Source organism: Gymnogyps californianus, chromosome Z, assembly GCF_018139145.2.
Source record: "Gymnogyps californianus isolate 813 chromosome Z, ASM1813914v2, whole genome shotgun sequence".
NCBI lineage: Eukaryota > Metazoa > Chordata > Aves > Accipitriformes > Cathartidae > Gymnogyps > Gymnogyps californianus.
This window is the reverse complement of record NC_059500.1, coordinates 62,865,734-62,884,880: the sequence shown is the minus strand read 5'-3', so window position 1 is coordinate 62,884,880 and position 19,147 is coordinate 62,865,734. Positions and strand designations below refer to the sequence as shown.

Genomic DNA, 19,147 nt, shown 5'->3' with positions numbered 1-19,147 from the left:
TCACAACTATACTTTGGCTAGTGAAAGCTGATTAAAAAAGCCTTGCTTGAGTCTGAAAACCAGATGACAATTATACATCAACATTTAAAATGGACTTGGAGCATTTGGAATTTAGTTACAGCTGCTATTACCTGACTAAGATAACTTTGTTAAAGGAATCACTGGAAAAGATTTGAAGCTAGTAAGTAGCTGTTCACAGTAGTGAATTACATTCCTATTTTAATAAATCATTTCATGCTGTTTTAGCAGAGACTATGATGCAGTCTTCAGATATCACAAAGGTATATGACCTTGTTTCTTAGTAGTGGGGTAATACAAGCACCATAGGAGTAATCCCCTTGAAATCAATAAGGTCATGGTAGATTTATACAGCCATGTGGTAAACAAGGACAAAATTGAGAGATGTTATAATGAGGTTTTGCTATACTGATTGTTGAAAATTTGACCTTGTTACACTTGGCAATATTTTTATTTGAGTATGGGAGAATTTTCTGCCTCCCTCCCCGCCTCAGTTTGCAAAGTCGTTTATGTGCTGCTTGTGTATTTTCATGCTATATAGGTATGTGCAGTGTTTTGCCTCTGCTCTGTGCATCTGTGAATTTAAGTACAGAGGCAATTAAGGACTAAGAAAAAGGTGTTAGTTTTCATGATATCTCTCAGATAAGATTTTCTTTAAATACTGCCTTTTTAAATGTTCTTAAATGTTCACATATTTGCTATGTCAGCTCCTGGCAGTATCACATGTATTTTAATGCCATTTCTAATCTTCTGCTCAGAGAGAAGTGCACTGGTCTAGTTTCTCTTTAGCTTTTCCATGCACTTGTAATCCAGAGAAAGTGTTCAGCCTTTTTCCTCCTGTATCCCAGTCTAAACGTGGATATTGGCAGCTTCCTCATTACATGGTGTCGGTTACAGTTAAGTTGTATTTGGGTTCAAAGTGTTACAAAAATTCGTATCACCTTTCTGCTTTTGTTTCTAATACTCTTCACTATCTGCTCTAACAAAAGCACAGAGAAGTCTTGTTAGCAGAATTTGCAAATCTTCCTTCTAATAGGAAACATATGCTAACAGATAAAAACCAAACTTCAGTATTTTTCAGGCCTTTTTGTGTTCAATTTGGGAGTTCCTTGTGTTTTCCTCTGAACAAGATGGCAAGGTCTACTAACAGCTGTTTTTCTGTTACACCTGTGGATGAGCCAGTAATTGCTCTTGCTTCAACTAATGGCCTCAGCATTTCTCAGTGGAAGCAGCCAAATCCCAGTTCAGGTCATCTTTATTAGGGAATTTCCAGCTTTAACCTGTACCCAACCATGTTTCAGTACAGAGCTTCATGAAGTTGAATCAGCAGGCTGTACGAGCCTTCTCTGAATACATGTCCTGGGTGGGTTTTTTGGCTTTGCAGTAGGATCATGCATCAGATAGTTGCTTCAGTTTATCAGGGGTGGAGGTAAACCTCTCAAACTGGATCACTTTTATTTGAGATTTTTACCTCTCCAGAGGCAGTAGGTAAGATTTTACACCTGTTACGAATGTAGTACATTTATTTTAGCTAATACACCTGGTAGATACCTAGAGTTAACACAGAGCTCACCTAAGCAGTGTCGTGCTTAGGGTCCTCATCACAGTACCCAGTTCACGTTTGCTGGCCAGGCAGCCATCAGCTGAGGATGTGTTGGCCTCCCTTGCTTCTCGGACCACGCTGGTCCTTGGCCTTACTGAGCTGTCTCCGAGTCTCTAGGGCAGGGTTTCCCTCAGGGATTTTTATGCTTCCCCCCGCCGCACCCCAGTGTTTTTTCTCCTGAGTTACTAGTACCATCACAGCAGCTTCAGTTCTGTCCTAGCTTTTTTTTAGTTATATTTTATTATTTTATTTATTAATCTTGCATGGCTTCGGCTTACGTACTAGCAGAGTCAAGGTTGCACATCTCTTTCTCCTAAAACTGCACCCCTGGGGTGCAGATACCTAACGTCATAAGCATAGTGAGTTACAGGAAGAAATGCAAGTGATAAAGACTATGTAGTAGCAAGCTCTACACAGAAAACAATGTAAAAGCTAGCCTGATTTCTAATGCATTTTCACATTTGTTGATGACTGTATTTAATTTCTTTCCCTTTTTGATCCAATAGAATAGTGAAACTCAGACACCACAGTGCAGCGTTGCTTCAACAACATGATTAAAACATTAAGAACATTCTAAACTAGGGCTGAAATTGCAGTTGTAGAAAACCAATTAATTTTGCCACATTTTATTTTACCTACGTACCTGAAAATTTGGATTATAAAATTAAGAAAAATAATGACTGTTTAAAATGTTTTATTCCAACAATGTGCATTTACTTCTGATTTATCCAATTATTTTTCTACTGTGTTCTTAGGAGATTCTTAAGAATGAAAATTATAGAGAAGAGATGAAACAGAAAATCAAAGATGTATCCGAAAAGGATAAGTTGCTTCAGGCCAAGGAATACAAGGAGGGACTTGTTGCTGAACCAGCTCGTACTCATGTTAAAGGCCACGCATCTGCCCCTTACTATGGAAAGAGCGAGCCTTCGCAAGATCCAACGAGCACTGCCAATACCTTTCAGCCAGGCTCCTGGATGCCGCCAGGCAGCGGTAGTAGTCATAATAAATAAACAATTGTAATGTACAAATATTGCTAATGGATAAATATTTTAACAGACAACATAAACAGCTGTTATATAGGAGTGTGCAATAAAGTAATATTAAAGCAGTTTCATTTATTTTTGCAGAACTGTTCAGATAGGCTTAATTATGACAAACTACTGTAAAATGTTTGCGTTTAGTGAAAAGTGAGATGTGTTACTATGTAAGTTTGTTTTCAACAGTTGCTGTTCATCAGTTACTTTTGAAATCATAGGTAGAAGGTCTTGTAGCTAACTTAATTTTCTTAAATAATTCTAAATTGGTTTTTCCTTGCAGACTCATTTATTTTTAAAAGTTTTTGATGTAATAAATTTTAGTTAAGAGGCATCAGTATAAGATAGTTCTTCAGAATGCTTGTGCATTGCCTTGGCAGTGCCAGTGTGCTTTCCTCTGACAAGTGGATGGAAAAGTTGATTATTTCATTAACAGAAATCACTATGACACTACACTGACTACGCACTGTATTAATCTTAGAGACATTCTTGTAACTTAGATTTAAGAAAACAATCAACATATTTGAATAATGTTTGATTTGCAGCCAGCAGTAAGCAGAGGACAAAATCAGGCTGAGTTAAACTACATATAACTACTATAATAGAGGTTAGAAGCACTTGGTAAAGCTGCTGGAAAATAACACAAGGTTTGGGACAAGGGACTGTCATTAATATTAAAAAAAAAAAAAGAAATTAGTTTTTATTTCTGGTGTATGCGGGGACTTCCCTAAATGATTAGATCTATTTGGCCATAGTTTAGATACATAGAATGTACAGATTATTTGCTTAGAGATGATGTTTGAGGACTTCAAGTCAAAATAAAGACCACACAATTTTTTTAAAAAAGTATCAAATTTATGCAGCGCATCCTTCATCAGTTCTCCTCCATGTGTTTTAAGCTATGTAGGTATCAAAGGTGGAACACATACACATTTGACAACACTTGATACAAAACGTGGAGACTTAATCCCATGTATTTATAAAATGCTGAAATGTGATATTCTAATAATGCTTGCTTTGACCTACAGAATTGAAAGGGGATAAACAATACTTCACATTTACTTTAAGTCATTTCAGTTAAGACTCCCCACTTCTAATCCCCCTTGGTCTATAGGTCTCCTCATTTGAACAATGGTATTATTTTAAGGTTTTATTTTTAAACATAATGAAGGACTAGTTGCTAGAAAGCACAACTCTGTGCTGCTGGTTAGAAATACGCTAAGTCTAAAAATTTAATGACTGCCACAAGCTCTTTGGAGCTAGACTATTAATAAAAATTAGGCTTTGAAAAATTAATCACTTCTGTTAGAAAAACATGAATTGGAATTAAGGTTAAATAATTTTGGCATATTTACAACACAAACCCCACTTGACTTTTTCCAGTATGCCAGCATTTTGCAACCTGGAAGGCAGCAGAGTTTCAAGGGCCATGAGAACAAAGATCCCACCTAAACTCAGAAGGTCCTAAATCAAAGGTAGCCAGAAGGTTAGCAAGTAGAAAGAACTACTGTCACCAGCATGCGCATCCTCCTCCTGTACTCTCCCACAGCCACCTGCTATAGGTCACTAGGACCCAGAACATTAGGCCACCTGGGCCTTTGGTCTCACACCATTTATGGCTATTCTTTGAGGCATAAAAAGTTTCTGAAGGCAGAAACAATTAGTTAAGGTGGAGTGTTCAGGTGATCGTTAGGGAAAACCAAACAACGTACTGTATTTTGTAGAACAGGAGTGGCTTAAGACAAAGGAAGGTAGTAAGAACAAGCAATCGGTTTCCTAGAGTTTGGGCTGAATTTAAAGACTGTTGATGGCTGGTAGTTCAGGAAACAGGAAAAGCTAAGGTAGGTTCTTTTTGCAGACAAGCCCTGCCATCAAAGACACTACAGCAGCCCCTGTGCGCACAGCTGAATGAACCACAGGGCCATATGCAGTGTCCTGAAAGGAAATCAGTAAGGTATGCCACCTAACTCTGCTGCTAGCTTATCTCTACAGCTCTGCTGAAGGTATACCAAAACTTGCCTTTCTGTAATTCAGTTTACCATTCACATTTTCCCCATAATTTGACCATTTTAAGACACTTGTTAAGTCATAGCTCAGCTCAGGAAAAAAAATAATCTACCCCCAGAGCCACCCAACAGATTAATTTTTTAATTTAACATGCAAATTTAGAAAAGCAACCTGCACTAGAACCCAAGTAGTAAATTAAATGACTGTGACAAGTGTCACTTGGGCAAACTTTAACACAGATCATCTCAGCAGAAAAAAATACATTGAGGGGATTAAATTTCATACTTCAAGAAATAACAGGATCAAGTATCAAAGGACAGTTACAACACAAAATGTACAAGTGTTTCATTTAAGTAGATTCTTTGCGCAAGGAAGGCCTTTTTTTGCCCATTTAATCCTTCTTTGTTCGTTTGGCTTTTGCAATATTCTCTTGGCGTTTCTGCTTCTTCTTTTGCTCTCGCTCCCTGGCCTCAATCATTTTTGCAAGCTTCCACGAAAGCGCTGCGCTAATTACGAACAATGGTGTAAGGGCCAAGATCACTGTAGTAAGAAAGCCATATGGGTCCTTTGCAGCCCACTCCACGATGTATTCAGCCCACGCCTTAATATCGAACATTTTTTCTGTTTTTCTATTGGGAAAACCCTATGGAATAATAAAAAAGTAACTTCTGAGTATTCAGAAAAATAAAAGCACACATACACGGCAATTACCATTTTAATATAAGTCACCATCTTTCATTATTAAAGAACAAGCTCATTTTTGCTGGAAGTTAAAAGTAGTGCATGGTATGTGAAAGCATAATACAAAGTGTTGACCCTACCTTAAAGTACAGTGTTTACAAAATAATTATGCATTTCATCCAGCAGAGCTTCAGATACCACCAAGAAAAAACTGCTACACGAAAAAAAAGAGTGAAGCCCGTGCTTCTTTGGAAGAGAAGGAAAGAGAGCCCACTTGATTTATCTTTCTTTAAGTTTTACTAGGGAGCCGAGGCAGCGCTTTAAATAGTAGACGAGCAATAGTGGGTAAGTCAAAAACGTAAGAACTGCGTCGGCAGCGAGCAGGACTGTGCCCGTGTGCGCCAGCCCGCGCAGAGGCGCACAGGTAGGGGCCACCGGGCCGCCCCGGGGCCGCTCGCCTGCGAGCGCCCAGGCGGGCTGGGGAGGCCCGCAGCCCCTCGGCCAGGAGCAGGAGCCAGGCAGCGGCCGCCCGGACGCCTCCCTGGCGACTCCCTCCCGGCCTCCCTCCCGCCGGCGCAGCCGCTGCGCCGTCCCCAACGCCGCCGCTGCCGCCACCCCCCCGCGCCCCGTAACGGCCGGCCGCGCGCCCCTCCCCGCCCCGCCCTCTCCCAACGGCCGCGCCGTGGAGACCGCCGAGCCGCCCTCACCTGCGGCGAGGGGGCCCAGCGCCGCCTCGGGCACCCTCCGGGCCTGTCGAGCGACGGAAGGGCGGCGCCGAGGTCCCTGCGGAGAGAAGACACAGGCCGTGAGGGAAAGGCGCTCGGCGCGGCCCGTCCCCCGCAGCGCTCGCCTCCGCCCCGCACAGGTAGCGCTGCTCGGGCGGGGGCGGAGGATGGCGGCGGCGGGAAGGCATCGCCGGGGCTCGGGGCAGGGCGGGGGGGCCGTGCCGTCCCGCCTCCCCTCACTTCCCTCCCGCCTCCCCCCGCCGCTGCCCCACGGTACCGCTGCCCTGGAGGGCGCCGGCCTGCCGAGCGGAAACAGGAAGGAGGCGCCCGCTCCGCCCATGCCGGCCCGGCGCGGAGGAAACAGAGTCGACCCGCCACGGCTGGCTAGAGCGGCCCCGCCGGGCGCCCACCCCACCTCCTTCGCGGCCGCCCTCCAGACGTCACTCCGGGGGCGGGGCAGCATACACAGAGACGTGGGCGTGGGCGGAGCGGCCCCGCCCTGCCAACGCCCCGGGGGTTGGGCACCGCCCCGCCCGGGCGGTGCTTCCCGTGGGAAGAGGCGTGCCGGGCCTCCGGCAGCCGGCGGGAACCGAGCGCGTCCCGGCGGCGGTCCCCCGCGCTGCTGCGGCACTGAGGTTTGTGTTACCCGTCCGAAAAAGGCTATAGCTCGGGAAAAAAGAGCTTCCGAGGTATCTGAATGGATTCTTCGCATTGTGAAAGAACCCTGTTGAGGCCTGTGGCAGAATGCAGCTCGTACCCAGTGACAGTCTGGCAGCCATCGGTGACCCGGCGCAAGTTTGGGAACTGGTGCCTTGGGTGCACCGTGCTGTCACTGGTCTGTAATGTCTTCGTTTTCTCTCCCATTATAGTGCTCCTCAATTGCATGTTACGATCTGGAGGTATACTGCAAGTAACTTTTGCCAGTAGCTTGGCAAGATACCGCATGTATCTCCTGCACCTTGTGGGGAATCCTGACCCGCTCTGCTGGACTTCCAGTGGCTAGCTGCAGTGCACTGTGCAGTTCCCACGGGTAAAAGTGCTGTGCAATAGCTGCTTGCTGCTATCGAAGCTGTTGTTGTTGCGCTGCCCCTGCTGAACTGGCCTCTTCAAAAATGCTCAGCTGAGATCAGAATAATCTGAGTGACTCTTAAAGCCTTTAATAGTGTCATACTGAAAATTCAGGGTTTGAGATTTTGCTTTATGTGTGTTGCACTGAGCCTTCCCTTCTCCCTTTCTACACACGTGTGCACGCACACACTGATGTGAATAAACACTTCATTATGTTTCCGAAGCAAAGTTAAGAATAGATTAGGGTATTAGCTTAGTACATGAGAAGATCTTGCAATCACTTAAATTGTGCTGATCAATTCAGGAGTTCCTTTCTCTGTAGCATAACGGCAAATGCCATCACGGCATTCTGCTTTTGTATGTCTTTTCTTTCTGTGAATATTTATATTATTTAAAGAGCAGCAAATAGGCAAATAAACATATTTTGTCAATGAGAGAGTCATTGACAAGAGATCTGACTAATCTAAAATACTTTAGATTGAGTATGTTGAATGCAATTTTGTGCTATGTGCAAATTTTCATTATTTGTGTGTTCTTATTCAAAACCTGCCTTTAGTGTTCAGGCTCTTGTAATAGCTTTTGAAAATAGAATAGAGTAGAATAGAATAGACTATTTTCAGTTAGAAGGGACCTACAACAATCATCTAGTCCAACTGCGTGACCAATTCAGGGCCGACCAAAAGTTAAAGCATGTTATTAAGGGCATTGTCCAAATGCCCCTTAAACACTGACAGGCTGGGGGCATCGACCACCTCTCTAGGAAGCCTGTTCCAGTGTTTGACCACCCTCTCGGTAAAGAAATGCTTCCTAATGTCCAGTCTAAACCCCCCCTGGTGCAGCTTTGACCCATTCCCATGCGTCCTGTCACTGGATCCCAGGGCAAAGAGATCCGTGCCTCCCTCTCCACTTCCCCTCCTCAGGAAGCTGTAGAGAGCAACGAGGTCACCCCTCAGCCTCCTTCTCTCCAAACTAGACAATCCCCAAGTCCTTAGCCGCTCCTCATAGGACATGCCTTCCAGCCCTCTCACCAGCTTTGTTGCCCTCCTCTGGATGCATTCAAGGACCTTCACATCCTTCTTAAATTGTGGGGCCCAGAACTGCACACAGTACTCCAGGTGAGGCCGCACCAACGCTGAATACAGCGGGACAATCACCTCTTTTGACCGGCTGGTTCTGCTGTGTTTGATGCACCCCAGGATGCGGTTTGCCCTCTTGGCTGCCAGGGCACACTGCTGACTCATGTTGAGCTCAGCGTTAAACCAGCACCGCCAGATCCCTTTCTGAGGGGCTGCTCCCCAGCCACTCCTCTCCCCTCCCAGTTTATACCTGTGCCTGGTGTTACTCTGTCCTAGGTGCAGAATCTGGCATTAGGACTTGTTGAATGTCATCCCGTTAGTCATTGCCCAATGCTCCAATCTATCTAGATCCCTCTGCAAGGCCTCTTGTCCCTCAAGAGAGTCAACAGCAGCTCCCAGTTTGGTGTCATCAACAAAGTTGCTAATGGTGCAGTCAACTCCTGCATCCAGGTCGTTGATAAATGTATTGAACAGGACTGGCCCTAGAATTGAGCCCTGAGGAACACCACTGGTGACCGGTGGCCAGCCAGATGTAGCCCCATTCACTACAACTCTTTGAGCCCTGCCCTTCAGCCAGTTCTTCACCCGGTGCACCGTGAACCTGCTCATCCCACAGTTGGACAACTTGTCCAGGAGGATGCTGTGAGGGACAGTATCAGAAGCCTTACTAAAATCCTGAAAAATTACACCCACTGCCTTCCCTTCATCCGCTAGGTAGGTCACCTTATCATAGAAGGATATCAAATTAGTTGTTAAACAGGACTTTCCCTCTGTGAACCCATGTTGACTGTGCCTGATGATTGCATTATTCTTTAAATGTCTTTCAATAGCACCCAGTGTGATGTTCCCCATAATTTTTCCAAGAACTGAGGTTAGACTAACAGGTCTGTAGTTTCCCGGGTCTTCTCTCATGCCCTTTTTGTAAATTTGAGTGACATTGGCTAGCTTGCAGTCAGCAGGGACCTCCCCAGGCTCCCAAGACCTTTGGTAGATATCTATACGTGTATCTCTGTGCATGTGTTAGTCATGTATATGAGCATTAAATCTCTTAGAGAGGTTATGGGTCCCTGTTTGGTCTGTAATTTGTAAATTTTAGCAAAATGTAACAATCTAAATTTATTGGAGCTTAGATATTAGTTCTGACATGTATTTATTGGTATCATTATAAGATGTTTTTGCATGCTGTGTAGCTACGTTAAAAGTAGCTGGGCTATTACGTAAGTATAGCCTATTTCTGGTAAAGTTGCATATTGGGCTAGAGGCGACAGTTATATTTCTGATGCTTGGATGTCAAATTCAGGTACATATGCCAAAATAAGCACTGACTTAGTCGACAGCTATATACAAGCTGCTTAATATCACTACCTTTAGACCTGCTGCAAAATTAATTTCCAGTTCCATTCTTTCACATAATAGTAGTAGTCTCATCTGTCTGTCTGTGCCTTCTCTGCCTTATTGATTTAAAAAGGAAAGTGCCTGATTCATTGTGTCAGGTAAGAAATAAAAAATAGGGGTTTTTAATTCACTTTTCTAAGAAAACAGATCTTATGTAATTACCTTTTCTGGTTTCCTTCTTCCCCTAATACATTCTGAAGTTGTTGCCTGGTTATATTGGCAAAGTAGTAGAGGTCTCGTACATAATAATTCTGCTCCTTTAAGATTTGTGAGAATAAGCAGATAGGTAGAGAAGACAGGCCCACGCTACAACCTTGACTGAAAGCTGCAGTGCCTCTGTATTAGGAATTAAGAGATGTTATAGGATTACTACCCGATGGGAAGGCCTCAGTTGGGGCTTGCACTCTACCAAATTCAGAATAATTCAACCACAAGGCCACAGGAGATCGGGGTACTTGTTTTGCTTTTCTGAGTTACTCAGCTTTTGTACTTTAAGTATTAAAAGAGAGAACAGAAATTCCAGAATTCACTACAACTTGAACAAAGCAGCACAACCCTCACTACACCATGAGAATACTTTAAAAGACTACATTAACCATATGTTTATGTTAACTATAATTTTGGCAGTTAATTGCTACTTTGTAAATCTGCACTTTCTTTTACATCTCATCTAGAATTTTTTTAAATGACCCTGTTCTGTTATTTATAGCTATGTCTGTGCCTGTGTGTATTTTAAGACAGACACTCTTTAATTTTGTATGTCAGTTACAAGCGGATGAGTGAGAGAATTGGAGGGCTTAGGAAGGAGTGAGAAAGGGTCCACCAACGAAAGATCATATCATTTAAAGTGTGCAAGTCACGATTCATACTAAACATCATAATGGTTTACCTAGATGTCATTCCAGATATCTAGGCTAGGAAGGAACTTTACTTAGGATGGAGTTTAGCTTTTCAGCAACTACATAACCTCAATGGCAGCAGCTACAGAAGTAGTATCAAACTATAATACAGTATGAATTTATGAACTATCAACTTTGATAAAATTAAATCACTAGTTAATTTTTATCTGTATATATATATGAACAGTATTAAAAGTTCCATTTCAATGGAATTTCATGAGAACATGCTGAAGGGGACAAGCGTTACTGTCCATTGTCACACTTTCAAAGGAGTGGGCAGAGGAATGGAAACAGCACTTCAAAAATCCAGCAATAATAAAGTAAGATCCAATGCAGAGAAATCTGCTGAGAATGTAATATAGGCATGGAAAATGGGAGAGTTACTTGCATGAAAGCAAAGCCTTTCTCATGCCAACAGTGTCTGAAGAGTCTATGAGTGTTTGAGTGTGTGTGGTGAAGACAAGCTTTGAGTAAACATATTAATTTCACTCAGATGTGTTGACATGTATCAGTGGTCCCAAATCATTCTATATAAGGAAGCTGCTAAATATTTCACGCAGTGTAGTCTCTACCCTTTTATCATTTGTAAATTCTGAGGATAAACTAGTTCCTTGAAGCTATTTTTTTTTCTACATACAGCATGAGTTCTCCAATAATCTTTATGTGTACTTATTAATGTTCCAGGCATGTTGTACTCCACCTGCTGAATGTCCCTGTTTCTAGAGGAGCAAGGTGGAATTCTTGTGCCATTGCACAATGGTGGTTTTTTGAAGAATTTTGAAAAGTAACTTGACTATTGCTTTTTTCTCCAGCCTGTAAAATCTCTAAGCTGTGAAAGCTTTATTGGCAGTTTTTTGACCGTGTATGATATATCCACAGTATGTGTCAGCCAATAAACATTCTGTTTTTTATAGCTTTACTTGAGCCAACAAAACTCCTTTGTACCACTGGGGATTAAGGATTCTTTTTCTGCTACAAATCTTTGTTTAAGAACATTGGTGTTTTATGTTTAAGGGGATCTGCAGTATATCTTTATTCTGTAAATTGCATGAACAACCCCTTATATTTGTAGTTTGGCTGCCATTCAACATAGCTAGGTCTGAGTATCCAAGACGAAAGTACTCAAAATCGTGAGTAATACTGCTGCTCTACTTAATTCACTTCAAACCATCCTTACAAATTGTTCTGCTACTATATTCTTTCAAGGATAGAGCATGTATTGGGACAGTGAATGACCCATAGGCCAATTAATGTGCTGCACACTTTTGTATCTTAAGAAAGTGATAGAACATAGAAGTAGATTAAAGAATGATCAAATGCTTCTGTGCTTTAGGTGGACTCATTTATGTAATAGCATTGTTTTTACTACCCTTATAATGAATGATATAACTGAAGAACTGAAGTATGTCAGGCCTTACTCCATCCTTCATTTTTTCCTATTGTAGCTCTTCTTACAGTTCAAAAAGGGAAAAGAATTATCAAAGATACAAATGGAAGTTATTCAAATAACAAAGATCTTTTCTTCTCCTAGATCATTACTGCATTCTGATATGGTCATGACTGATGTGGGTATTAACTAGCGTCTCAATTTTCTTGGGTTATATTAAAGAGAAGGAGAGAAAAAGTCATCATTGATACAGCTTTATAAATCCTCAGAGCTTTTCCCAGAGGTAGCTTGGTGTAGCAGTTCAGGTAAGAAACTGAGAATCACAAGATCATATACTAACTGTGACATTAGGCTTGGGCTGATTCTGAAAATTTTGGGCATCTTCACAGAAGTCTGATTGCCCGGGAACAATGGCGAAAGGCAAGGGAGGAGGATTGGTGCCTCCGAACAGATTCAGGCCCGCCACGATGCGAGTCACTCTCTGAAGCTGCCTGTTTCCTCTCACGGACCATAGAGGGCACTAGGGATTGAGGACAGTGTTCCCAACTTAAACACCTCAGATAAATGCCAAATTGAAGTGCAAGGAACGCAGACCAAACAGTGTATCCTTCGGTGAATCAACTCCATGTCTTTATGTATATGTAGGTGGTAATATATATCCACCTTCTTAAAATATTTTGAGGTTGTTGAATAAAAGAAGCAGTGCCAGTGTGACTATTATTTGAACTTTTAGGATTCAGATTTTCCTTGATTTTGTAGAAGCTTGAGTTTAACAAGCAATTTATGTCTATTATAAAGCTATATGCAAGTAATGGATCTAAACACAACTTTTTCAAATTCATGGGTGCTGTTCTAATACTTCTATTTGTGGTCTTTCTTACCCTATTTTCTATTACAAAAACTTACTAGGAGTTGGTATTTCTAGTGCGTAACTAGACATCTCCCCAAAACTGTGTACAAGCAGGTTCATTTTGTGGCTTCTTCAGCAGAGAAGTCAAAGTTGAGGAGACTGATTGACATTTAAGTCTTAAATGACATTCTTTTTAGAACTTAACTGATGTACACTCTAAGGTAAGAAACTTAGCCTGCTCTGTATGTACTATGTACGTTCTGAGAACTAGAGAACCAGAACCATACTTCTGTCTAATCCATCACATTTCATAGAAGAGCTGAACATAGTTATTGTTTCTATAGTTTCTTTCCAAGAGCAGTAGGAAGTAATGATACTGCTTCACTAAGTGTCACAGCTGCTTCACCAGGTCGCACTGCCCGTAATTGGAATTAACAAATGTCTCAGGATAGTGCCTGCAAGAACCTCTTTACTTGAGTCATTGTGCTCTGCATATGGTGTAAGAATGAGGTCCTGATACTTGCAGTAATAATAATTGTACTGTATAGTGTTTCAATGGCCTGAAGTGTTCATCACGTAGCCAGGGAATACCTCTCACAGCTGTTCTAGTGTCCTTGCTAAATTCTAGTTCAAGTAACATATTTTCCTAAACAAAAATTCCTTTTCACAGCTCCAATGATTTTTATTTCCTTTTTACAAGGTACCACAAGGATTGCTGGTGATCCAGGCTAAAAGTGAAGTTTGAGACTCTCATTATAGGATATGCTTTAATGAGTCAGGACTGCTGTCATAACAAAGGACCCTAATTCTAATTCCTTATTCGTTCTTGGGCAACTAGACCTACATGCTATGGTACATTTTTCCTATGTGTTATATGGCTGCCATTTTCCATCTGAACATGGCAGTACCTTTTTTTGCTTATGTGCGTTTAGAAATACTTTATAAAGTATTGTGAGCTCTCTGCTGATGAACGACACTGTATAGATCTTCAGTACCGATAATGAGTGCCCATTTCAGTATTAAATTAACTTACAAGAGTAGTATATATGTGAGTCACTGAGATCTGAAAGACAGCCAGCATTGTTGGCTGCTTCCTGCTCTGTCTTATATGGAAAGAAACTGTTTCAGTGGAAGTGCGAGTCTGTACCTTATTTGAATTCTTAGTCCTATGGAATGGAATGCTATAGCAGTCTAGCATTACATGTACATCCCTCCTGCCTTCTGTTCAGCAGTGAAGTAGTCTTTAGCAAAAAAGAAAATTCTAATATGTCCCCTTACCTAGTTTTCATGCTAGAGTTAAAACACCTTATGTTAAAAGCTTTTCAATTCATTCTTAGCAAAGCAGAATGATCAAACATAAAGGAACTTTGCCAAGACTAGAGTATCTAACATCAGCCAGTTTTGACTCTGATTTTGTGGTCTGAAACACCTCACCTTCAGGATCACGTGTTTAAATGATACTGCATGTTCAAAAGACAATCAGAAAAGATAAGTGATTCACTGCTATGGAACTTGTACTTATTTCCTTCTTCCTCAAATAATGGGAAATAACGTTCTTAGAAATGCCCTCACAACTGTGTTATCTCACTGACATAAATTTACCTTTATTCTAACAGCAGTGGTCAGTTTTGCAAAATGTATAAATGTATGATCTTGAAATCGAATTGTTAATGACATGTTTATCAGTCTAGGTAACTGTCAGCTTGCCTATCCTTGCCAATGCCAGGTCCACTCCTAAGTTTCAAACATATGGAGTATACACTTAGAACAGGCATCACTTAGCAAAAACAACCAACTAAAATTGTGTAACTTAGATTGTCACCAAATACAGTAGTATACATCTGATTTGTTTAGAAGCAGCTTGGTAGCTTAGCTTACTAAGCTCAGACAGTTGAGCTCAGGCAACTGAAAATTGCTGTCAGGATGTTTCATCCCTGCAAGAAAATCAGATGCTTTTTCCTTAACTGTTTCTCCATTCTGAGGCATACCAGAGCAGTAGATTCGAATGCTCATCTGACTTACCTTTCTTTTGGCAGCAGAAAGCCTTCATAGAAGAGATCAGGTATGCTTTTAAAGGTGGAAATATTCCTTCCTGTATGCACGGTTTTTAAGAGCTCTACCCACAGAATTAGCATAGGAATTTATTCTGTACCCTCCAAAGGTTCATGGTCATACTTGGCAGCAAGAGCAGGCCACTCTGTAAGGGAAGGCAAACCAGGGGCCAAGGCAGGCAGGACAGTGGCCTCACTGACAAGGGTGCAATCTCACAGCACGTGAGCATGAATAGCAGAGCAGGCCTGGTAACGGTAGCAAGGTTCAGCCAACAGTTCAGATCACCAGGCAAGCCTGTAGTGATGAGACAGGTCCAAGATCAAGCCAGAAAGTCAAGTGAGTAGGTCAGGATCAGAGTCAAGAGTCAGGAAGGTAGAAGACCAAGCACAGGCATCCTTGCAACAAAATTCAGGCAGAGCCTGAGAGCAAGAGCCCGAGCTTAAAAGCAGCTCTGGAGCAAAGGTGGACAGGATGCCACTTCCCACAGCTTTTTCTCACATCACTCTTTCTACACAGCCCTCTGACTTTAAGGTCACAGAGATGCATGAAGCCAGTGCTGAGCTTGAGCCGTAGGCAGCTAAATCATAGAATCGTAGAATATCTCAAGTTGGAGGGGACCCATAAGGATCATCGAGTCCAACGCCCTGCTCCTCACAGGACTACCTAAAACTGAACCGTATGACCAAGAGCATCATCCAGACACTCCTTGAACTCTGACAGGCTTGGTGCTGTGACCACCTCCCTGGGGAGCCTGTTCCAGGGACTGACCACCCTCTCAGTGAAGAACCTTTTCCTGATGTCCAATCTGAACTGCCCCTGACGCAGCTTCATTCCATTTCCTCGTGTCCTATGGCTGGTCACCAGAGAGAGGAGATCAGCACCTCCCCCTCCGCTGCCCACCTTGAGGAAGTTGTAGGCTGTGATGAGGTCACCCCTCAGCCTTCTCTTCTCCAAGCTGAACAAACCAAGTGACCTCAGCCGCTCCTCCTAAGTCTTGCCCTCAAGAACTTTCACCATCTTGGTCGCCCTGCTCTGGACACACTCTAATAGTTTGATGTCCTTCTTATGCTGAGGCGCCCAAAACTGCACACAGTACTTGAGGTGGGCCGCTATCCCTGGAGAAGAGGCACACTGGGGACCCTAACAAAGCTTGTTATGACAACTGCATGTTTATTTAGTCTGAGTTGACTTGCTTTAGTGTCTAGAAAAAAATTAGGATCCACACCCATAATTTTGGGCTTGGTAAGGTGAACTGTTCTGCCTATAGTTGATACAAGTTAAGAAGCTGGCCTCCAGTGTTACTTGCCAAAGCTTTTTTGTGAGGGGCTACCGTCCAGCTGGATCTGTGTTTGTAATTGCTCTCTACCAGTTCTGTCAAAATTATCAGTTTAAAAACATCTACTAAAACCATGTTTAAGATAAACTGTGTTTAAGGTGTTTTTAAGATAAACTGAGTCATTTAACAGAACTGGGTTACAGAGCAATTAGATATGCACTAATGCTGGTAGGCCTTTAAGGGAAGCAACCTCTTAATTCCAATTGACTGTGGCTCACTAAGTAACTTACTAAAAAGAACAGAAAAAGTGTGAATGATTATTAGAAACCTTTAAAGAACATTTTACTAGATGTCCCAGAATCAAAAAGTAGATGACATAGTCTAAAAAAACCATTTAGAGAGAAAATTAAAGCAGCTATTTCAGAAATAATAGATATCAAGAAAGGGAAAACTAAACAATTCATATTCTAAAGCAGAATGTAGGAATTGCAGAAAGGTGGTAACAGAAGTAAGTACAGGTGAACAAGCTTATAGCCAGCAGAGTTAAGGATAACTAGGCGTTTTGATTATATTCTCTCCTAAGAAAAGAATTGGTCCAGGACAGTTGAAATGTTCAGTAAATATTTATGACCTACATCTGGAAAAGAGTCTTGTTTATGGCCTAATATGTGTGTGCACTTACTTGTAAAAGGATAAGTCAGGTTTATGTCTCAAAAGGACCCTTTTCCAGGGAAAGAATGATTCTATAAAGAAGCTGGTTTGAAGAAATCTCATAGCCAGAATCAAACAGGAGGTAGAGTAGGTGGTCACAGGGAATTTCTTGTATTACATATTTAGAGATTATTCTATTGAATTGAAACTAGTGCTTGTAGCAACAATGATGCCAGCTGATGGTGGCACCTGAAGAAAATTTTTGCCTTCTATACTTAGTTTTTATTTCCAATTAGAAAATGTAATTTCATCACTATGGCTTTTGAAATAGTCTTAGTCACTAGTATTTTACATTGCATAACGATCCTCCAGATTAAGGGACAGGATGTTCCCTTAATAGGGGCAGGATATTATGTTTCTTTTTGTTTCCCAACAGTATTATCTTTCATCTAGCTTGGATGGTGAGGTAGGTGTTCATGGTCTCTGTCACATCTCCCAAAGTTGTTTGGTCTGTTATTTTACACATTAGATAATGCTGGGGAAAACCAATGGCTTTGGTGTCCTTTTTGAATGCAAGTGTTTCATCATGTGGTTGAAGACTATGATTCAGCTTAACCTTTATATCACATGGATACTGAATTACCTACTTTCACTTACATTTCAAGACTCCTTCAGCCTAATACAACACAATGTTCTTGATTCTGAGACTTGCCAGTAAACTGCGATTAACAAAGAAACACGTGCATAACTAGGACTATTTCTTCCATTCAAAGTTCATTTCTCTCCTTGAATTTTATACTTTTTCCTCCAGTTTGCTTCTGAAAAGGGAAGCCTTTTCCTCCCTGCTCCCATCAGGCATACATTACAGGAGGCAATATGTTTTCTCCAAGGAAAGCTTTCACTTCATCAAAAATACCAAGGAAGTATTCCAAAAAACAGAGGGCACACTTTTTCCTGCTCTGATTCAAAAACATTTTTCACATTAGTCACAGTCCTTTTCAAGGCAGGGAGAGGTGGGGCGCCTCATTTTCATTCTTAAAACAGTTTGAACCAAACAAGTATATTTATACTCAGCCCTGAAGTTTAACTACTCCATGCTTGTTGTGTTTATTTAATTGCTCAAACGTTTCCACTGGAAATTTTGCTCTCTCCATTTTGGAATGGAGAACAGAAAGACGTGTGAGTTCCGGTGGTTCCCACAAACTGCCCCAATAATTGTATTGCCCACTCCAGTGGTGGAAAGAACAGCCCTCAGACTCCTTTGTTAGATGAAGGATATTCATGACTCCTGGGCCAGTTCTGCCTTGCTGATGTTGGTATTGAATTTCCCATTGACTTGATTGGAAGGAGAATCAAACTCACAGAAATGACAGTGAGAAGCACGATGCAAATTTTATACCCACAAAACCATTGCTTACATCAGTCTAGGAGAGGCAGGTACTGAATTTTTTGGGGTTTTGGAAGCTGCTGCTTGATTTTACACCACTGGAGAATCTGCAGAAAAAAAAATTGAAGGCAAAGGAGAGGGCTGTTTGAATTGTTTAGACATGATTGCCTATGCTGAATTTGCATGTTGGGCAAGTGCTTTACAAAATGCCTCTGCCTCAGGGAGCTAATAAATTAAAACAGATGCACATAACCAAGACAGGTAAAACATGTAGGAGGACTTCTTCCTTGCACTGCACTTTCTTCAAAAAGCACAGAGTAGTTGTGTCCCAATGCCCTGTGTCAGGAATTCAAATTAGATCCTTTAATGCTAGCAGTGGCTGACTGGGGAGGAGATATTCTCAGATATTCTTTGCTCTCTTTAACATCCTGGTGATGCCAGAGAAGTATAAAACAGCTTTAGTGTAACTGAGGATTGGGCTGCCACAATGGTAGGTTTGTTGCTTCTTTCATAGGAAATGCCTGTATTAATTTACAAACACTCCCATAGATCACAGGCAGAAAAAATTGTGTAAGTTAAATATCTTCACTTTGCTGCCATGTGGTAGAAGTTGGTGCCTTACTGACTATTTGCCCTTTGGAGAAGAATCAGTAATGTGATGTTTGGATATCCTCCAAATACAACTTCTGCATTTACACTGTATACATCCTTCGTGAGAGGTGCTGATAAGCCACATCCAAACAATTCTGTTTTCTCAGGAATCTTCGGTCCTGATTCCAGTCAGTTCCCTGGAAACAACTTTTAACAAGACTATGACTTTCTACCAATTCTAGGCTGTGCAAATTTCCCCACAAAGAATCTGCATTATAAATAAACCCTATGTGACCCATTGCGCTACGTTTGTCTCTCATGCTGTATTTAGCATCCTGCATCCTAACTTGAGAATGCATAAAAATATGTATTGAACGCAATATAGTAAATGCAAATGTAATAAGGTAGTGATTTCCTTAAATGGTATCAGATTGATGTGCACTT

At 41.8% G+C, this 19,147-nt stretch overlaps 2 protein-coding genes across 2 annotated transcripts in view; one reads left to right on the top strand and one right to left on the bottom strand.

Annotated features, from left to right (window-relative positions):
- The window catches only part of NDUFAF2 (NADH:ubiquinone oxidoreductase complex assembly factor 2), a 75,470-nt gene extending 72,478 nt beyond the window's left edge, over positions 1 to 2,992 (top strand). The window contains exon 4 of the mRNA XM_050913434.1: positions 2,377 to 2,992. Within this exon, the coding sequence (XP_050769391.1) occupies positions 2,377 to 2,634 (258 nt within the window). The 3' untranslated portion in view covers positions 2,635 to 2,992. The remainder of the gene's footprint in view (positions 1 to 2,376) is intronic.
- A 1,794-nt stretch (positions 2,993 to 4,786) lies between these two features.
- Positions 4,787 to 6,403, bottom strand: SMIM15 (small integral membrane protein 15). Its single transcript, XM_050913435.1, has 3 exons — positions 6,349 to 6,403; positions 6,054 to 6,129; positions 4,787 to 5,308 (listed from the first exon to the last, which is right to left on the bottom strand). Exon 3 carries the CDS (start codon positions 5,279 to 5,281, stop codon positions 5,057 to 5,059), a length of 225 nt encoding a protein of 74 aa, XP_050769392.1. The 5' UTR covers positions 5,282 to 5,308; positions 6,054 to 6,129; positions 6,349 to 6,403; the 3' UTR covers positions 4,787 to 5,056.
- Positions 6,404 to 19,147: the final 12,744 nt, after the last annotated feature.

Coding starts and splice junctions, on each gene's coding strand:
- SMIM15 (XM_050913435.1), bottom strand. CDS start 5,281: ATGTTCGATATTAAGGCGTGGGCTGAATACATCGTGGAGTGGGCTGCA.